This window comes from Miscanthus floridulus, chromosome 2, assembly GCF_019320115.1.
Source record: "Miscanthus floridulus cultivar M001 chromosome 2, ASM1932011v1, whole genome shotgun sequence".
Taxonomy (NCBI): domain Eukaryota; kingdom Viridiplantae; phylum Streptophyta; class Magnoliopsida; order Poales; family Poaceae; genus Miscanthus; species Miscanthus floridulus.
In genome coordinates this window covers 111,767,045-111,786,439 of record NC_089581.1, presented here as the reverse complement: position 1 = coordinate 111,786,439, position 19,395 = coordinate 111,767,045, and the positions used below count along the sequence as shown (strand labels likewise).

At 47.4% G+C, this 19,395-nt stretch overlaps 1 protein-coding gene across 1 annotated transcript; it reads left to right on the top strand.

Moving 5' to 3' along the window:
* Window positions 1–2,330: 2,330 nt before the first annotated feature.
* On the top strand, window positions 2,331–4,940 carry LOC136527889 (expansin-B4-like). Its single transcript, XM_066520748.1, has 4 exons — window positions 2,331–2,659; window positions 2,806–2,915; window positions 3,626–3,810; window positions 4,447–4,940. The coding sequence occupies exons 1-4, from the start codon at window positions 2,440–2,442 to the stop codon at window positions 4,787–4,789; spliced, it is 858 nt and encodes a 285-aa protein (XP_066376845.1). The 5' UTR covers window positions 2,331–2,439; the 3' UTR covers window positions 4,790–4,940.
* The last annotated feature ends 14,455 nt before the right edge of the window (window positions 4,941–19,395 follow it).

The following is a 19,395-nucleotide window of genomic DNA, read 5'->3' as shown; positions in this document are numbered from 1 at the left end:
ACAATAAATTGTCTGCTTAATACCGTTTGCCAGCCAAATGAATTTCTGGCGATGGGGTGGGTCAAAAGACATCGCTTCCCTTCTGTTACGGCCTTACGGGCATGTGGGGTGACATGGAGACGAAGGACAAATGGAGTCAAAAAGGCGGCGTGGGGTGGGATGTGGTCTGCTCTTGGGCGCATGGCACTGACCCCGGTTCTCCTTTCGCCTATCGACCGATCTGTCACATCGAATTTGGGCAGGATTAGTGAGGGTTTGCGAATTATTGCGCTAAAGATCAGTCTGTTCGCTCGTTGGTTTCAGTCAGTCCAAACCAGCCAGCCAACAGTATTTTCCTCTCACAATAAACTAGCACCACCAGCCAGCTCAAACCAGCCCAGAAACCAACCAGCGAACAGGCCGATGAACTGGAGAGCAATGCAAAGCCCAGCGCAGCCCAGCACAGCACGTTGTGAAAGGTGTGTTGAGGCGGCGAGCACTGACGCGAGAGGCTAGCTGTTATGTCTGAACACGAGCGGGTTAGTTAGGGAACGAACTAGGCTAGATGCGCCCCAACGCGTAACAGCAAGTAACCTTCGCCTAAACGTGTGCTTACGGGAAGCATCTCCAGAGGCCCTCGGTGGGCAGAATTTTAGCCGAAACTGACTGAAAAACACTGTTCTGGCTGAATAATTATGAGAGAAAAACACTGTTTCGAACCAGTCGAACGGGCCTATGGATGCCCAAGTAATGCGAGTACTACTGCTAGATTATACTCTTCACAGAATGCAGGCAATTCATGTTCCTGAAGATTAATATTAACACTGTAGTAGTTTGTAGAAGTTGGTTGGCACCAAGGTTTTTAATTTCGGTATCGCCAAAATTTCGGCCACCACCGAAATTACCGAATTTCGCGAAATTCGGCCGAAATTTCGCCGAATTTTTTTTAGAGATTAGCATATGAAGTATGTTTTTTCTAAAAAAATTGGATCTAAACAAATATTAGTATGATTTATGACTACATATCTATTAAATAGAAGAATATGCAATATAAACAATAGAAAAATATAAGATTAGAGTTATATAGCACATGTATTAGTGTATTAAAAAATTTCGGAGTTTTCTTTCGGTCACCACCGAAATTACCGAATTTCGTGAAATTCGGCCGAAATTTCGCCGAAATTTTGAACCCTGGTTGGCACGAGCACAGACCATGTAGCCCTGTTGTGTGCCAACGGGCATGACAAAGTCCTCTCAGTCAAGTGGGAACACCGTGCCCCAGCAGCTGCATTTTGACCCTTTCTCCCACATCACATGCACGCGACCAAGCTCTAACGGGAAAAAGGTCCGAACCACAAGTCCACCACAAGCAGCTGAAGGTACTACACCAGCACGCATCCATCCAATCCATCTCCGGGGGGAGGAAGTCTGAACTCTGAAGTCGCTCGCGAGAACCGGCCGAACCACGACGACGACGGTGATAAACGAACAAACGAGGACGAACACCATCACCCGGAATCTGTTTCCAACAAGTTTTCCAAGTAGACGCGGCAGGCAGCAAGGCGCGCCAGGTGGAGGCCCTGAGGCTTTCCCGTGGGGAAGCGCTGGGCGCTGGCACATGCCGACACCCCAAACAAGTCACCTTTCTTGGGAGAGGCTCCGGGGCCGAGGTGGGAGCGCGAGCCTTTTGCCCTGTTCCGCTCTGGTCGTCTGGTCTCTGCTCTGCTCCCGCCCACCCTTACCAGTGAGGTGAGCTCAGCCGCGGCATGGCATTGGCATGGCAGCGAGGAGCAAGCTAGCGAGCCGATCCGTCGGTCCAACCATCCACCGAACTAGGGCCTTGTTTAGATTACCCCAAAATTCCAAGTTTTTTCACTCTCTCTCCATCACATCAATTTTTAGCCACTTGCATGGAGCATTAAATGTAGGTAAAAAAAAAAACTAATTGCACAGTTTAGTTGGAAATCACGAGATGAATCTTTTGAACTTAGTTGGTCCACGATTGGACAATATTTACCAAATAAGACGAAAGTGCTACTATTCATCGGGTTGAAATTTTTCTCAATCTAAACAAGGCCTAGGGCCGGCCGGCCCCAACCTTCATCTGCCTGCTTTTAATACGCGCTAGCTGCCGTGGCAAGACGAAGACGAGTGAGTAGTAGTAGTACCAGTAGAGTGAGCTGAGCAAGGGGTGGACGGCTGCTCAGCCCAGGCCCATGTGCGCCCCAACATGGCACGTTCTCCCTCGCTCCTCTGCTACGCTGCGTACACACGCAGAGCTCGTTAGCCAGCGTACCGGAGTGCCCATCTGGCCATCGGGCTTATAAATAGGCCCACACGGCACCACGGCCACCACCACCCACCACTGCTCCCACTCACCCACAGTCACCGACGCTGCCCACTGCTTGTAGCTAGAGGAGGCTGAAAAGGGGGGAAAGGGCGAAGGAAGGAGGCGCAGGCATGGGCTCCCCTTCCTCCCTCCCCGCCGCCGCCGCGGCGCTCGTGCTCCTGGCCCTGCTCGCCGGAGGAGGCCACTGCCGCGAGGCCCAGGTCGACGCCACGGACGCCGGCACGGCGGAGAACTTCAACACCAGCGACGCCGCCGTGTACTGGGGCCCCTGGCAGAAGGCCCGGGCCACCTGGTACGGCCAGCCCAACGGCGCCGGCCCCGACGACAACGGTGCGCATTATCGGCATTCCTCCCGAGATCTTCTTTGCCTCTCCGCTCTGTCTTCCCCTCCCTCAGGCCTCAAGGCCCGCGTGCTTCGGTTGTCTTGGTGCCTTGTGGTGGCAATGTGGCTCACGAAACGTACGTACCTTGGCTAGGTGGCGCGTGCGGCTTCAAGCACACCAACCACTACCCCTTCATGTCCATGGGGTCCTGCGGCAACCAGCCATTGTTCAAGGACGGCAAGGGCTGCGGCTCCTGCTACAAGGTAAAAACAATTTTTTTTACCGACACCTCTATCTATCCGAAGCATATTTGAGGAGTACTGTATGTTTTCTTTAGCGGAAACAATTCTACTACTAGCAGTAAATGTTAAGAGCGCCACTAAAAAATTTAAAGGGTGTTTTAGGATAAAAGAAAAAACAGCGAATAAAAAAGTTTTCCTAAAAAAAAAAGTTTCTAAAGACGCTCCTAAAATTCATGTCATATCGAATGTTTAGATAGTAATAAGGAATATTAAATATAGATTAATTACAGAACTAATTACAATAACAGAGACTACGAGACGAATTTTTTAAACCTAATTAATTCATCATTAGCACATGTTTATTGTAGCACCACGATGTTAAATCATGAACTAATTAGACTTAAAGATTCATCTCGTAAATTATATAATTAATTTTGTAATTAGTCTATATTTAATACTACGTCAACTTCGATATGAAAGAAATTTTAGTAGGTCCTGTACACAACATGCCCTAACAGACCAGCAGGAGTAGTAACTGTTAAAGTAGGACGGTACCCGTACAGTCCAGGCCGGGTCCTCGGAGCAGCCCAGCAGCTGGCTGCAGGTGGGGCCCGCGTGCATCACTCGATCTCCGTGACAGTGCCACCATTCACTGTGCATTTGATCTCGTCGTAGTAGTAGTAGTATGGTAGTAGCTGAACGTACCTGACGCTTTGCCGCGGATCACGCAGATTCGGTGCACCAAGGACAAATCCTGCTCCGGCAAGGCGGAGACGGTGATCATCACCGACATGAACTACTACCCGGTGTCCAAGTACCACTTCGACCTCAGCGGCACGGCGTTCGGCGCCATGGCCAAGCCCGGCCTCAACGACAAGCTCCGCCACTCCGGCATCATCGACATCGAGTTCACCAGGTCGGTGTCAAAGACTCTTGATTTGTTTTGTGTGTTGTTCTGTTCTCTTCTGCTGTGCTGCCACTGGAAGTAGAAGTGTAGCTGTCGAATTGTTACTGGTAGCAGTAGTTTCCCTCCATACCTGCTGCTTAATTTCGTAGCCCGCGCGGCAAGTGAAAAGTTTGGTGAGAGCGGAGGTGGGAGGCGTCGTGAATCCACCAACCGCTCGCTCCCATTACTACTGCCGCTCGCCGGACACCGCATGTGCGGCAAAGTGGCGCAGCTGCCAAAGGCCACTTTTATTGCGCGGCGGCACAGCGCCCCCTAGATGCTCTTCTTTGGCTACCAGTGGGGCGCACCCCCTTTGCAGCCCAACGTATGTGCCCGCGTGCACTGTACTGTTGCAACACGCCACCGCCGGTGACCGACCACCGTCAGCCCATTTCCTTTTCCTTTCGCTTTCTCTGTATGTCTGCCATTGCCACCAGCTGCAGCAGCAGTGTTGGTTGGGTCCATGCCAAAAACTGTAGAGGAGGGAGGGATTCCTTACGCCTGCAGTAGGATTAGGCTGAGCAACACAGATCAGAGGACATTTGGTTAACAAGATGGCCTACTACTTCTGCTGCTGCTAAAGTTAAAATGAACGTAAATTTGCAGGGTGCCGTGCGAGTTCCCTGGGCTGAAGATCGGTTTCCACGTGGAGGAGTACTCCAACCCCGTCTACTTCGCGGTGCTTGTGGAGTACGAGGACGGCGACGGCGACGTGGTGCAGGTGGACCTGATGGAGTCCAAGACGGCGCACGGCCCACCCACGGGGCGGTGGACGCCGATGCGCGAGTCCTGGGGCTCCATCTGGCGCATGGACACCAACCACCGCATGCGGGCGCCCTTCTCCATCCGCATCCGCAACGAGTCCGGCAAGACGCTTGTCGCCAACAACGTCATCCCGGCCAACTGGAGGCCCAACACCTTCTACCGCTCCTTCGTCCAGTACCAGTAGCTGATCGATTGGATAGCCCTGCCCAGCCCGCCATTGGAGTGGAGCTGGAGCTGGCTGGCTGGGTCGGTCTACTACTACTACCAAGTACGTACGGCGAAACGGAACGGCTAGTCGTTGTGTCTGGTCATCGTGTCGTTGCAGTTGTATCATGCATGATCATGGTCCTTGGAGTGAGAGTCGTTGCATGCATTGTGGGCGCGCTTTTAGGTCCGGCGTCATGTGCGAGTGTTTGGGTCTGTGAGGCTGGCTGGCATGTCCATGATGCGTGACCCTAATTGCAAGCCGGCCGGCAAGCAAAAAAACAAACTAAGCCGTGTGGGAAAATGGAGGAGGCAGGCGTACAAGGTACGCTCTCCCGCCCACTCTTGCTTTATAATTTATATCATCATCTTCTTCTTTCCGATCGGTCGGTGATTAATCGAAAAGTATATTGTAATGTATAAACACCATTTCCCGAGCCTGAGCGGAGCTGAGCTCCCCTGTTTTTTTCCTCTTCTGTGCAATTTTTTTTTTCTGACTGGGTGATTGGTTTGAGCATTCAGCATTGCTGTGCTGAAGCGAAACGCGTGTACACTAGTGCTACCATACCTAATAATTAATTTTATAGTATTTATCTTTGTAACATAAATGTTAGTACTTTTTTTAGATAACTTTAGCCAAACTTTGAATGGTTTAACTCCTAAAAAATATTGCATCCTTTTGTGGATGTAGGGAGTATTAGTTCACTTTAAATCAACAAACTTGGCTTGATAATCCAATACCCAAAAATTTATTTCTGAGTCAATTTTCTTAGTTTTATTAACCCGGCTGCTCTTTATTTATTGCTTTATATTTGTTGTTTCAAAAGTAAAGTTACGATTTCGAATTCTCTCTTTTTTTTAGAATTTTATTATATTGATGCTTCATCACTGCTTTATACAATCTAAGAAAGCAAAGTCTTTGCTCCCACCGCTTTGTAAATTTAGTATAAATTTTAAAATAGTTCTTTTTATAGAAGTTGATTTAGGCCTCCCTCCACCTTAGAATGCAGAATCACAAATTTTATAGAAACGGTAGGAGTATCTATATAGGAGACCCATTTTAGGTGCTAGGAGAAGCACAACCTAAATCTGAATATCCTCTCTCTTAGAGACCTATTTGTAGAAAGGGTTCTTTTCTAAGTCTTGTTGAAGAAGATAAAAAATAGGCGTTAAACCCTTTGGGTGCCGATAGTATTTAGCCTGTTCGGCTCGAGCGGCTGGCTGGCTGGTGCTGGTCAGCCCTCTCACGCGGGCACTGTTCACATAATCAACCAATCAAAACAATATTTTTCTCTTACACAAAACCAGTCAGCAGTAATAATTCACGAACCAGCAGCTCCGGCCGAACAGGCCGATTAGAGGCGGTGGTCTTCCCGCGCGCGGTAAATCTAAAAACCTGTCCGGAACCGAAGCCTGCATTTCACTTAACACCGGCTGCTGCTTTTGCGTGGAGTGGCTCAGCACAGATTCCACATGTTAGTTACTGATATGATTGGTTGCCGGTAAAGTGGTAAAGCACGCGGCTACTTAAAATCAAATCACCCACCGCCCACCCGGCACGTCCTTTACCCTCTACTACTGGTAAGCGGGGTTTTGGTGCTCCTAAATCTAGTCCTATTTAATCTTATTTAGTCACTTTTTATTTAAACACTATAACTAAATAAGATTAAAATGATTTTAGTCCTCTCTAGCAACTCTAGAGTGACTAAGAAGCTGTTTGGTTGTAGAAATGGAAACACAAACGTAAATAGAATTGAACTGCAAATGTTACCGGCGGGAACAGATGTGAACTAGCTAGCCTTTACGTTTGTGTTGGGTTACTGTATAGGAACCAAACAGCTCGTGGAGCTGTTCGACAGAACTGAAAAATAAATCAAAATACTGTTCCAGCTAATTATTGTGAGAAAAAATATTGTTCTGACTGAAATCACTGTTTACCTGAACAATGATTCGTGAGGGGGCTGGCCAGCCAGCCACCGGCCAGCCCCCCGTAAATGGGACTAAACCATTTGGAAACAACTAAAATTTAGCAAACAACTAAAATTTAGCGGCCTAAACCAATCACCCCTAACAGTTTTGACTTGCATGCATTACGATCGTGGCCTTCTGTAAAGTCAAGCTCCTAGCTATTGCCTAGTGCTGCTGCTAGCCTGCTAACCATTTCTTTTCTTATCCTATCATCCTAAGGCTGTGTTTAGTTCGCGAAATTTAGAAATTTGGCTGTTGTAGCACTTTCACTTGTATTTGGCAATTAGTGTTCAATTATGGACTAATTAGGCTCAAAACGTTCGTCTCGTGATTTCCAACCAAACTGTGCAATTATTTTTTTCGTCTATATTTAATACTCCATGCACGTATCGCTAGATTCGATATAATTCGATATAATGGCTACTCTAACACTTTTTGAAAAACTTTTTGAAAACTAAACACAGCTATGTCGCGACCGATAGCCTTTCACAGCGTTTGCCAATTCGATGCGTAACCAAGGCAGCAAAGCGCCGGTCAGCTGCAGTCAAGCAGAATGGAACAGACGGAGAGGGGAAGAGAGCCCGTAGGCCGCTGGCCGCAGCGATTGACAAGCCGCGTGCAGCCAAAGCCATCCCATCGCTGCCGGTCCGTCCTTTTCAAACGTCATTAGCTGTCCCGCGTTGCTGCGTGCCGGCTCGAGTTATTGCTGCGCGTGGGCGTGGCATCCTTGATCCAGATCTCCAGCACCGGCGGCATCTTATCTTTGCACGACGCGCAGCATCGCCGCATCGGCGCTAGCTCAGGGCACAGCCGGCAATGCAATGTGCAGATGTGAATGCGTGTGATGCTGCATTGTGTCATGGACAAGTGCTTGATTCAGTTTTTTTTTTTCTTTCAAAAAATAATTAAAAAAACAAACACAAACGGCCTGATCGGCTGGAGCAGCTGGCTGGCTGGTGCTGGCCAGCCCTCTCACACGCGCACCGTTCACATAAACCGTGTTTCCGCTAGAAACATTATTTTTCTGTCACACAAACCAGTCAGCAAGTACTTTTTCATAAACCATCAACGAACAAGCAAACAATTCCGAACAGGCTCGTCCATACCCTACTCATCCTTACACTTCTACCAAGTTGAACCAGCAGGTGACAAGAGCAAATTAGGTGGCTAGAATTGTAATGATTTATATAATTCTTTTGTTGTCGTTTAGGTTACATTATATATTAATTAATTGTTTCTTCTTGGTGTTAGAATTTTAGGTAATTTTAGTAATAATTTAATTCAGAAAATAACAATAATCAAAAGGTTCGTGCCATCGTGTATGTGCTTGTGTAATCTTATTGTGGCTAATATGTAGAACATACTAAGAAATGAGATTGAAGCCAAAAACCTAACGGGAAAGATTGAATTAACACTAACATACGCAACGGCAGAGCCGGATGCATTCGAATACATAGTGCCTGGAGAAAATTCCTTCATTGCCATTGAAAACTATAACAATCCCTTCATTACCATTCAAAATTACATATTCCCTTCGTTGCTATCGGTTTTAGATTTTTCGTTCCCTCGTTGCCACTGCTGTTACACATGAGTAACGGCGTGACTTCGCTCCCATGCTCCATGCAGGCCATGGAGCGGAGACCATGCGGGTTCGCTGGCTGCAGGGATTTTCGGCAACACGAGCGCGAGTCTCCCTTTCTTCTCTCCCCAGCTCATTGTCTCTGTCTGTGGCGGCGCCCAGTGCCTAGTGCCCTGCCGGCCGTCTAGATTGGATGAGCGCCCGCAAATGCCGCGTTCGGCCGCCTGGATCTCACCGGGGCGCTCCTCGGCTGCACGCCCAACCCGACCGCGGCGCTGGCGCTCCTCTCCGTGATGCTGCGGCCTCCTCCGCATCGCACACTCCGTCTCCACCCCACCGCGCCGCTGGACATGTACGCCCGCGACGGGGACACGACGGCGACGCGCGCGCTGTTCAAGAGAATGCAGCCGAACAAGCCATGCCTCCCGCGCCCACACTCGCAAGGCCACAACAGAGACCGCGCGCGCCCGCGAGGCCGCGGTGGAGCCTGTGCCCGCGCTTGCGTGCCCGCGAGGCCGCAGCGGAGCCCGCGCCCCGCCCTGCGTGGCCGTGGCGGAGCCCACGCGTGCCCGTGAGGCCGCAGCAGAGCCTGCGCCCGCCCAGCGTGGCCGCGACGGAGACCACCCGTGCCGGCAAGGCAGCAGCGGAGCTCGCGCACGCCCGCGAGGCTGCGACATAGCTCGCGTCGGTGGAGTGGAGCTCGCGTTCTCCCCTGCTCGCCATGTCCGCTTTTCGCCGCCCCGGCCTGTGTCCTGCTCGACGCGTCGCCGTCGTTTCGTTAATCACACCGGGTGCCGCGCTGGCCCGCGCCCTGCTCGCAATGTCCGCCAACGGCATTTCGTGACCCCGGTCCTTCGCTGCCTGCTTACTGCGTCCGTCGTCATTCGCTACTCCCGCTGTCTCTTCCTCCTCTGCTTCCTAGTGGTCGCCTTCGCCTCCAGCTCCTCCGCCGGGCGCGTGGTCACCAGCTTGCCTGGCTTCAACGGGGACCTCCCTTTCCACCTCGAAACAGGGTGCGTGCCAGTGACGCCCTTTTCCTCTTCTGGCTCACCGGCGGCAACCGCTGCTCCGTCTTCAGCGGCCTCGCCTACGAGATTGGCACAGGTGGCGGCACGACAGCGGCAGCAGCAGCAGTGCAGCACCTTGGCTACGCCCTCGCCGCACACCGCGCACCGCGCACGTCCTCCCATACGCCGGCAGCGACGATGTCCCGGCCTCCTCCCCGCGCCCCCCGCGCCTGCTGCTCTGGCTCCGGCTCCGGCGGCGACGTCGTTCTCCCCGCAGCAGCACAACTCGTCGTCGTCGATGCTGCCGGTGCCAGCGCCAGCGGCGCCTGCGAGTTCGCCTGCTGGGCATCGAGCGCCTGCTGCAGCTCGCCGCGGAGCGCGTTGGCCGCGGCCTCGCTGGACTGCGCCAGGTCGCGCCACACCTGCGCCTCGACATAGAGGCTCTTCACCCGCTCCTCGAGCACCGAGTTGTTGAGGCGGCCCATCCGCTGGATCTCCTCCTCGGCGCGCACGTGTCAGCGTGGCCCACGATGTCGCGGCGGCATCGAGGCAGAGGCACGACGAGGCTCGATGGCGTCGCGGGCTCAGGATAACGGACAGAGCACCGGGCGGCGGGGTTCCTGGCCGTCGCGCTGGCGAGTGGCTCCAGGAGGTGCCTGCCCGCCGACGTTCTCTTCCTCGTGCTCGCCCGACGGCAGCGCGGCTGGCTCGACACGGTCGCCCGCCCGCGTGCTCGGCCAGGAGTGTGGCGGTCCAGGGTTCGGGCACAAGTGTGGCCGCGGCTTGGGCCAGTGGGGCCGCTGGCGTACGGTGGCTTGCTGACTCGCGAGGGGGCTGGGACGTCGGAGACGTCGGGTATGGGAGCAGTCACGCCATGACTGCTCTGTAACAGCAATGGCAACGAGGGAATGGAAAATCTAAAACTGATGGCAATGAAGGGAACATGTAATTTTAAATGGCAACGAAGGGATGGTTATAGTTTTCAATGGCAATGGAGGAATTTTCTCTATGCCTGTCGGTGTAGTCGTCCCGCTCGACGTAGTGCAGACGAGTAGCAGTGTCGATCACTGGAGATGGAGTTCCCTAGTAGCGAGTAGTCGTGCCACCAGCGACACTCCCCAAAAACGTGATTGTCGCCTTCCACCCGAGCAGGCGAACTCATAGACGACAGGCGTTTCGGAGACCTACTCTCCCAGAACTCGTGCGCGCAAGTACTGGGACGGAGAAGCTTTGGGGCAGCTGAATATGTTATTGTCTTAGAAGCGAAGAAGATGACCGACGGAGCAGCCGAGATTATAAACTCGCAGACAGGGAAGTGAACGGGCGCAGGAGGAGATCAGAGGACGGAGAAGACGTGCGAGCGCAGAAGGATGAAGACGAGAGTAACAGGGGAAACTTCCACCATGAGGCCGCCACTAACACGAAAAAGAAAGTAACTCCCCTAATTATATGATTTGATTGGCAAAACCCGTTCCGTCCGTTCGCCACGCCACACCCATGCCCACGCCCATGGCCGCACGGCGGCGGCGGTGCGCGTGCGTGTGGCACATCAATATCCTTTTCTCAACTTCTTAATATAGATAGACAATGTCCAACCATATAAACTGAGTCAACGTCAAGTCAAAATCCCATATGATATTAAATCTTAGATCACGCATTAATTAATACAACCCATAGAGTTTATTTGATTTATTAAATATTATATGGGCTAAGCCCATAATATATCCAACAATCCCACCAAACTTTAGGGTTCGTAGTAAGATGGTCTCAAAACCATATTTCTTTGATATACTAGAGTTTCAACTGATACTGTTAAGTTGAACATCCGTCTAGAATAGAAGTTCTACTCATTTACAACTGAACAATGGACTATGCCTTGAATTGATAGTTTTGTGCAAAATGAGTTTCACCAAAGTTCTTTCATGATACTAGTCTGCTACAAGCATCCCCTCTGTTTTAAATCATATAAGTCATACTTCGATGCCTTTCATGAGTATCTAGAAATTACCCACATCTCATAGACTGTGACTAGCAGTCGAACTCACATAGGTATGTTCCTTCTAGGACAACATCTCCGCTTAAATAAGCCACTCGGACCACATTAAGAAATTAACCAACCAACCATATAGCATAGAAGAAACAGTGCATCTCATAACGATTTGGACTTTATTGTAAGGGGTTTCTCCATCAGTCAACCACTAGCTTGTTTCGTCATCCTACTTCACGGGATCTCTTATCACATAGGATAGGTTACCACTATGGAAATGGCTTCAAGTAGGTATCAAGCCCATCTCCCTCGATGCACCATCTATCACATTGTGTGACAGTCCCTTTGTAAACTGATCCGCCAGAATCTTAGATGTATGGACATAGTCCAATGCTATCACTCTAGAGTTTCTCAGTTTTCTGACAGATTTTAACCGCCTCTTCACATGCCTTGTAGACTTCATGTTATCCCTAAAACTGTTCACTTTGATTATCACAGTCTAATTATCATAGTTCATGAATATAGCCGGTATTGTTTTTTCAACCACCGGTAAATCCATAAGGAGTTCATGAAGCCACTCAGCTTCAACTATGGTGGTATCTAATGCTGTGAGTTCTGTTTCCATTGTTGACTTCGTTAAGGCAGTCTGCTTGCAAGACTTCCATGAAACAGCGCCACCTACAAGTGAGAACACATATCCATTTATGGCGTAAATCTCATCAGCATCAGATATCCAATTTACATCACAATAACCCTCTAGTACCCTTGGATACCCGGTATATTGTATGCCATAGCTCATAGTCCCTTTTAGATAGCGCAATACCCTCTCAAGAGCACGCCAATGATTATCTTCCGGATTTAAAACAAACCGGCTAAGTTTGCTCATAGCAAACAAGATATCAGGCCTCGTTGCACTAGCTAAATACATAAGTGAGCTAATTATTTAAGAATATCTCAATTGATCTCGTGCTATTCTTCAATTTTTCCTTAACAACACACTTGGGTCATAAGGAGTTGGAGCAGACGTGCAGTCACTATATCCAAAGCGACTCAACACCTTTTCCACATAATGGGATTGCATAAGTGTTACCCCACCATTTCCTTCTCTTAGTAGCTTTATGTTAAGAATAACGTTAGCCTCACCCAAGTCTTTCATTTCAATGTTACTAGACAAAAAATCTTTCACTTCCTTGATCACATTAACATTATTTTCAAAAATTAGTATATCATCCACATATAAGCATAAGATCACACACCGATAATAAACACATTTATCAGCTTCGTTCACAACAAAGCTGACTGATGTCAAACTTCTATCGAACTTTTCATGCCACTGCTTAGGTGCTTGTTTTAGACCATACAAGAATTTCAATAACTTACACACCTTTCCCTCTTGACCCTTTACTACAAATCCATCCGACTGGTCCATATAGATCTCTTACTCAAGCTCTCCATTCAAGAAAGTTGTCTTAACGCTCATCTGATGAACGAGAAGACCATGTGAGACAGCCAAGGAAAGTAGCACTCGTATAGTCGTTAGACGGACAACTGATGAATAAGTATTGAAATAATCTTCACCTTCTTTCTATGTATAGCCCTTAGCTACAAACCTCACCTTGTACTTCTCAATAGTACCATCAGGCCTAAGCTTTTTCTTGAATACCCATTTACATCCCATAGGTTTGCACCCGTAAGGACGATCAACCACATCCTAAGTTCTATTAGACATAATAGAGTCCATCTCACTGTGAACAGCTTCCTTCCATAAGTCAGCATCAAGAGATAAATATGACTCTTCTATGGTTTTAGGAGTGTCATCCACAAGGTATATAATATAGTCTTCATCAAAGGATTTTGCAACCCTCTCTCTCTTACTCTTTCGAGTGACTATATTATTATCCTCCTCTAGATTTTCTTCATGGGTTTCAACATCAGCATGTATTACCGGTTCATGTGTCTCAGGTAATAAAATAGATTTATGACTAGAAGTGCTAGGTGTATTCTTCATAGGACACTCAATCTCAAAAAATGTAGCATCTATAGATTCTATGATAGTATCAACATTCACATCAAGCATCCTAGAATTTATTATTAAAAATCTATAACCCACGTTGTGAATAGCATAAACAAGAAAGATACAATCAACGATTTTTGTCTAAGCTTTCGCTTTTTGTTAATAAGCACATTTACCTTTTCCAAGCAACCCCACATTCGTAGGTAAGAGAGATTTAATCTCTTCTTCTTCCATTCCTCGAATGGTGTAATTTCTTTATTTTTAGTGGCCACTCTATTCAGGACATGACATGTTGTTAATATCGCCTCACCCTACCATTCCATAGATAGTCCCGCTGTCTCTAACATGGCGTTAACCAACTCGGTTAGAGTGCGGTTCTTTCTCTTGGCAATCCCATTGGATTACGGAGAGTATGGTGGTGTCCTCTCATGAATAATCCCATGCTCAGCACAAAACCCAGAAAAAACATTTGAGAAATATTCTCCTCCGCGATTAGTTCGCAACCGTTTGATATTCTTCTCTAGTTGGTTTTCTACTTCAGTTTTATAGATCTTAAAATAATGCAGTGCTTTATCATTTGATTTTAATAAATACACATGGCAAAATCTAGTGCAATCGTCTATAAACGTTATAAAATACCTTTGGTCAACTCGCCCTTCATTTCTCACATATCGGAATAAATTAGTTCTATTGGTGCCAAGTCTCTCGCCGCAGCAGCCTTGTGAGGCTTGCGAGGTTGTTTCCATTCAACGCATACATAGCATTTATAACCTTTGACCAAATCAAATTTTAGGATTAAATTTAAACCAGCTAAGCGAGTCATACAACCAAAATTAATATGACATAAGCATGAAAGCCAAACATTTGTCTCATTAATCTAGCTCACATGGTTCACAGAATTAACTCATGCATCATTTAAAGACAAGTGGAACAAGCCTCTGCTCTCGTAGCCTTTTCCAACAAAAGTTCCATACTTAGAAAGTACACACTTATTCGACTCAAACACAAGTTTATAACCATCACGGCATTACAGAGAACCACTAATCAAATTCTTCCTTATTAAGGGGACATGCTGCACGGTCTTCAGTTGCACGGTCTTTCCCGAAGTAAGTTTTAGATCGACCGTACCAACACCACATACAGCGGCAGGCGCCCCATTCCCCATCACCAAGGAGGTAGTCTACCTGACCTGATAAGAAAAAAAAAACAAAAAAATATCAGCACATACATGAATATTAGCTCATGTATCCACCCACTAATTAGGTGAATGAAAAACTAAAAGAACTGTACGTAATAAATTACCATACCACGATGTTCCTCCATTAGCCTCAATCAAGTTTGCAGATTTCTTCTTGGGCTTCTACTTGCCATCTGGGCAATCATTAGCATAATGCCCAGGCTTGCCACAAGTGAAACAATTCTCCTTTTCCTTATTATTATTCTTCTTCTTAAAAGGTGTAGTGTTCTTTTATTTGAGTTCTTTCTGGAATTTCTTCTTGTGGGAGTGTTGAGGATTTTTCTACACCACATGAGGACTAGAACTTTCCTCAACAGTTTTCTTGCCACGAACGTCCTTTGCTCTTGTCTTCTCTTCAACATCTAAAAAGCCAATGAGATCGACAATGCCAAACTCCTATCTCTTATGTTTCAGAGAAGTAACAAAATCTATCCAAGAATATGACAGCTTTGCAATAATACAACATGTCACAAACTTATCTGGCAATACACAACCAAAATTTTGGCTCTTTTGCCAGTGTCTTATGAGCTTGTTCTACTACAGAATGGTCATCGACCATTCTATAGTCATGAAACTGCTCCATGACGTACAACTCACTGCCAGTATCAGAAATTTCATATTTGGCCTCAAGTGCATCCCACGTCTCTTTACCAGTCTATAGCGGCACATATGCATCCAATATGGAGTCTTCTAGCATGCTCAGAATTGCAGCCTTGAACATAGTATCAGCATGTTGAAACGCACGCTCCTCCTCAGGAGGATGCGGCCCAACAGCCCTAGGTTCAACTACAAAATAGCAGTGCATAACAGTCAACCATAGAATGCACCTCTGCCGCCACCTCTTGTAATGATTGCCCTAAAAATATTTGGTTTCACCATACCCGCAAAGCCAACTACCGAGAATTGCCTATTACGTTTTTGGATTGTTAGAATTTTAGGTAATTTTAGTAATAATTTAATCTAGAAAATAGCAATAATAAAAAGGTTTGTGACATCATGTATGTGCTTGTATAATCTTATTGTGGCTAATATGTAGAACATACTAAGAAACGAGATTGAAGCCAAAAAACCTTACGGGAAGGGTTGAATTAACAATAACATGTCCAGCGGCAGAGCCGGATGCACTCGAAAACATAGTGTCTGTCGGTGTAGTCGTCCCTCTCAATGAAGTATAGACGAGTAGAAGTGCCAATCACCCGAGATGAAGTTCTCCAGTAGCGAGTAGTCGTGCCATCAGCGACACTACTCAAAAATGTGATTGCCGCCTTCCACCCGGGGCGAATCTACACGGCATATATATGCGATCAAGCCGTGTACAGGCGTAAATATAGGAGTATTATGTATTAAAAAAAAGAAATTCAGTCAATCGCACATTTGCCCGTATAGAATCGCCGCCTCCTGCGCAAACGCGATTTACTTGCTTTATTCACGACGACCACAATCCGACTATTTCCCTATTATTAGTGGTCGACTCGTCGAGTACTGGGTATGGAGTCCCGGCTTCGCGACTCGCTGCGGTTGTGGGCTTGCGGCGTCTGATCGTGCGTGGATCTGATGGGCATGTGGACAATCGCGCTCCAGAAGCCATCATGCTAAGCCCCGGTCTCGAAGGCCAAGCATCGTCGGCCGGTCAGCGGTCATAGCAGTAGCGGCATCGTGTGCCTCATGCGGAGGCTGCGGCGGAGTCGTGTAGCCATGGCGTCGAGGCCAGAGACTGCCAAGGGGCTTGCCATTCAATGTTTGCCTAATATTGCACATGCAGAAACCATTTTGGATCTTTTTTTTTGTAAAAAACCTTGCCATTCAATGTTTGTTGTCCAAAGATCGATCAACATCGAATCAGGTGAGTGTGAGTTATATTTATATGGTAGTTTATACAACTTATTATTTAATCTTAAAACTTTATGGTACTTTACCAAATCATGAAAACGGTTTTTACCTGTTTAGATATCAAAATTTTGGTTCGGCATACCCTACGTAAAAATCCTAGATCTGCCACTGCTTCCACCCGAGCAGGCGAACTCGTAGACGGCAGGCGTTTCAGAGGCCTACTCTCCCCGAACTCGTACGCACAAGTACTGGGATGGAGAAGCTTTAGGGCAGTTGAATATGTTGTTGTCTCAGAAGCGAAGAAGATGACCGACGAAGCAGCCGAGATTATAAACTCGTGGCCAGGAAAGTGAACAGGCGCAGGAGGAGATAAGAGGACGGAGAAGACGTGCGAGCGCAGAAGGACACAAAAAAGGAAGTAACTCCCGTAATTATATGATTTGATTGGCAAAACTCGTTCCATCCGTTCGCTCGCCTGCCTGCTTGCCACGCCCATGGCCTGGCCGGCGGCGGCGTCAGTGGCACACGCACGCGTGTGGCACACCAACATCCTTTTCTCAGCTTCTCAATATAGATAGACAATGTCCAACCATATTAACTGAGTCAACGTCAAGTCAAAACCCCATATAGTATTAAACCAAAGATCGCGCATTAATTAATACGAGTCATAGAGTTTATTTGATTTATTAAATATTATATGGGCCAAGCCCATAATATATCCAACACTTGGGCCATTTCAAATCAACAAAAATATCATATAGCTAAGGTGTTAGGATCTTAAGGTCTTTTTGGATTATTACCACAGGTTGCCATTACTAAGGTTAAGCACATGCCAAGGTTGTGGCATGACTAACAAGTGGAAAAATAGAGTTGTTTCGTAGGTAGCCAAACTTTAACTAAGTGTCTAAGTTATGGCAAATTGAGTTTGGGTACCATTCGGTTCTCTATGGTAAGTGTCGCCTAAGGTTTGGCAAAAATGTGTTGCAACTGTTTGGTTAATAACCACCAAACATGTTGAGGCCCCTTGTTCGAGTTTCGGGGATTGATCACGAGGATTTGTGGCTAACTTTGTCTTCTTGACGTCCGGTAATTGGAATCAACATATAGACCAAGGATATTCATTAAGACTAAAGATGTGGTAGTATCTAAGTATAGACTTTGTGTTGGGGCACTTAGACTTGATGTTGGGATTTTTGTTTATCTTTGTCCGTACTATTAAGTGGTCGGTATGAGTAGCTGAAAGGTCCTAATATGGCTAGAGAGGGGTGAATAGCCTATTTAAAAATCTACAAAACAACTAGAGCAATTTGATTAGTATGACAAATAGCGAAATGCAAACTTGCTCTAGCTCTACAAGGGTTGCAAGCCACCTATTCAACAATTCTAGTTGCAATAATTACTAGGCACACAACTTGCAATGTTACTACTCACTAAGAGCTCTCAATCTTGCTACTCTAAAGAGCTCCACTAGATGAACTTAAAATAACAAAGCAAGCTCTCAATTCTAATTACACTAAAGAGCTTGCCACAACTAGTTTGCAAGAATATAAAAGAGTGAGTAGGGTGATTATACCGTCGTGTAGAGGAGTGAACCAATCACAAGATGAATACTAAATCAATCACCGGGAGAATACCAAAGGGCAAAAGACAACCAATTTTTCTCCTAAGGTTCACGTGCTTGCCTGCACGCTAGTCTCCGTTGTGTCGACCAACACTTGGTGGTTCAGCGGCTAAGAGGTGTTGCACGAACCTCATCCACATAATTGGACACCGCAAGAACCAACCCACAAGTGAGGTAACTCAATGACACGAGCAATCCACTAGAGTTACCTTTCGGCTCTCCGCCGAGGAAGGCACAAGACCCCTCACAATCACCACGATCGGAGCCGGAGACAATCACCAACCTCTGCTCAACGATCCTAGCTGCGTCAAGACGTCTAGGTGGCGGCAACCACCAAGAGTAACAAGTGAATCCTGCAGCGAAACACGAATGCCAAGTGCCTCTAGATGCAATCACTCAAGCAATGCACTCTCTTCCAATCTCACAATGATGATGAAACAATGATGGAGATGAGTAGGAGGGCTTTGGCTAAGCTCACAAGGTTGCTATGTCAATGCAAATGGCCAAGAGAGTGAGCTTGAACCGGCTATGGGGCATAAATAGAAGCCCCCACGAAATAGAGCCGTTATACCCCTTTACTGGGCACAACACGAGGTGACTGGACACTTCGGTCGGATCGACTGGATGCTGGCCCTCAGCGTCCGGTCGTTTCCAATAAGGTTCCAGAAACGAATTTCTTCGACCGGACGCATCCAGTCATGCTCGACCGGACACACCCAGCGTCCGATCACTCAGCGACTCCTCTGTGCATGACCATGTTAGTGTGACTGGACGCAGCCAGTCAGTGTCTGGTCGTTTTAGCGCCAGCGTCCGGTCGATGACCGACGCTGCGCTTCTTCAGCTGCTACTGACCGAACGCACCGGTCCTACAGAGACCAGCGTCCGGTCACTTACAGTGACCTCCGTCTTTTCTGTCTAGGGACCGTCGGACTGTCCGCACTCTACGGGCGGACACTCCACCGGTGAAGTTCCTAACCCTTGCTCAAATGTGCCAACCACCAAGTGTGTCATCTTGTGCACATGTGTTAGCATATTTTCACAAACATTTTCAAGGGTATTAGCACTCCACTAGATCCTAAATGCATATGCAATGAGTTAGAGCATCTAGTGGCACTTTGATAACCGCATTTTGATACGAGTTTCACCCCTCTTAATAGTACAGCTATCAAACCTAAATGTGATCACACTCTCTAAGTGTCTTGATCACCAAAACAAAATAGCTCCTACCATTTATACCTTTGCCTTGAGCCATTTGTTTTTCTCTTTCTTCTTTTCAAGTCCAAGCACTTGATCATCACCATGTCATCACCATCATCATGTCATGGTCTTCATTTACTTCATCA

Excerpts from the sequence above, each read along its gene's own strand:
- LOC136527889 (XM_066520748.1), top strand. The coding sequence starts at position 2,440 with ATGGGCTCCCCTTCCTCCCTCCCCGCCGCCGCCGCGGCGCTCGTGCTC. Across the intron at positions 2,660-2,805 it reads CGCCGGCCCCGACGACAACG|GTGGCGCGTGCGGCTTCAAG; the intron begins GTGCGCATTATC and ends TACCTTGGCTAG. Across the intron at positions 2,916-3,625 it reads GCTGCGGCTCCTGCTACAAG|ATTCGGTGCACCAAGGACAA; the intron begins GTAAAAACAATT and ends CGGATCACGCAG.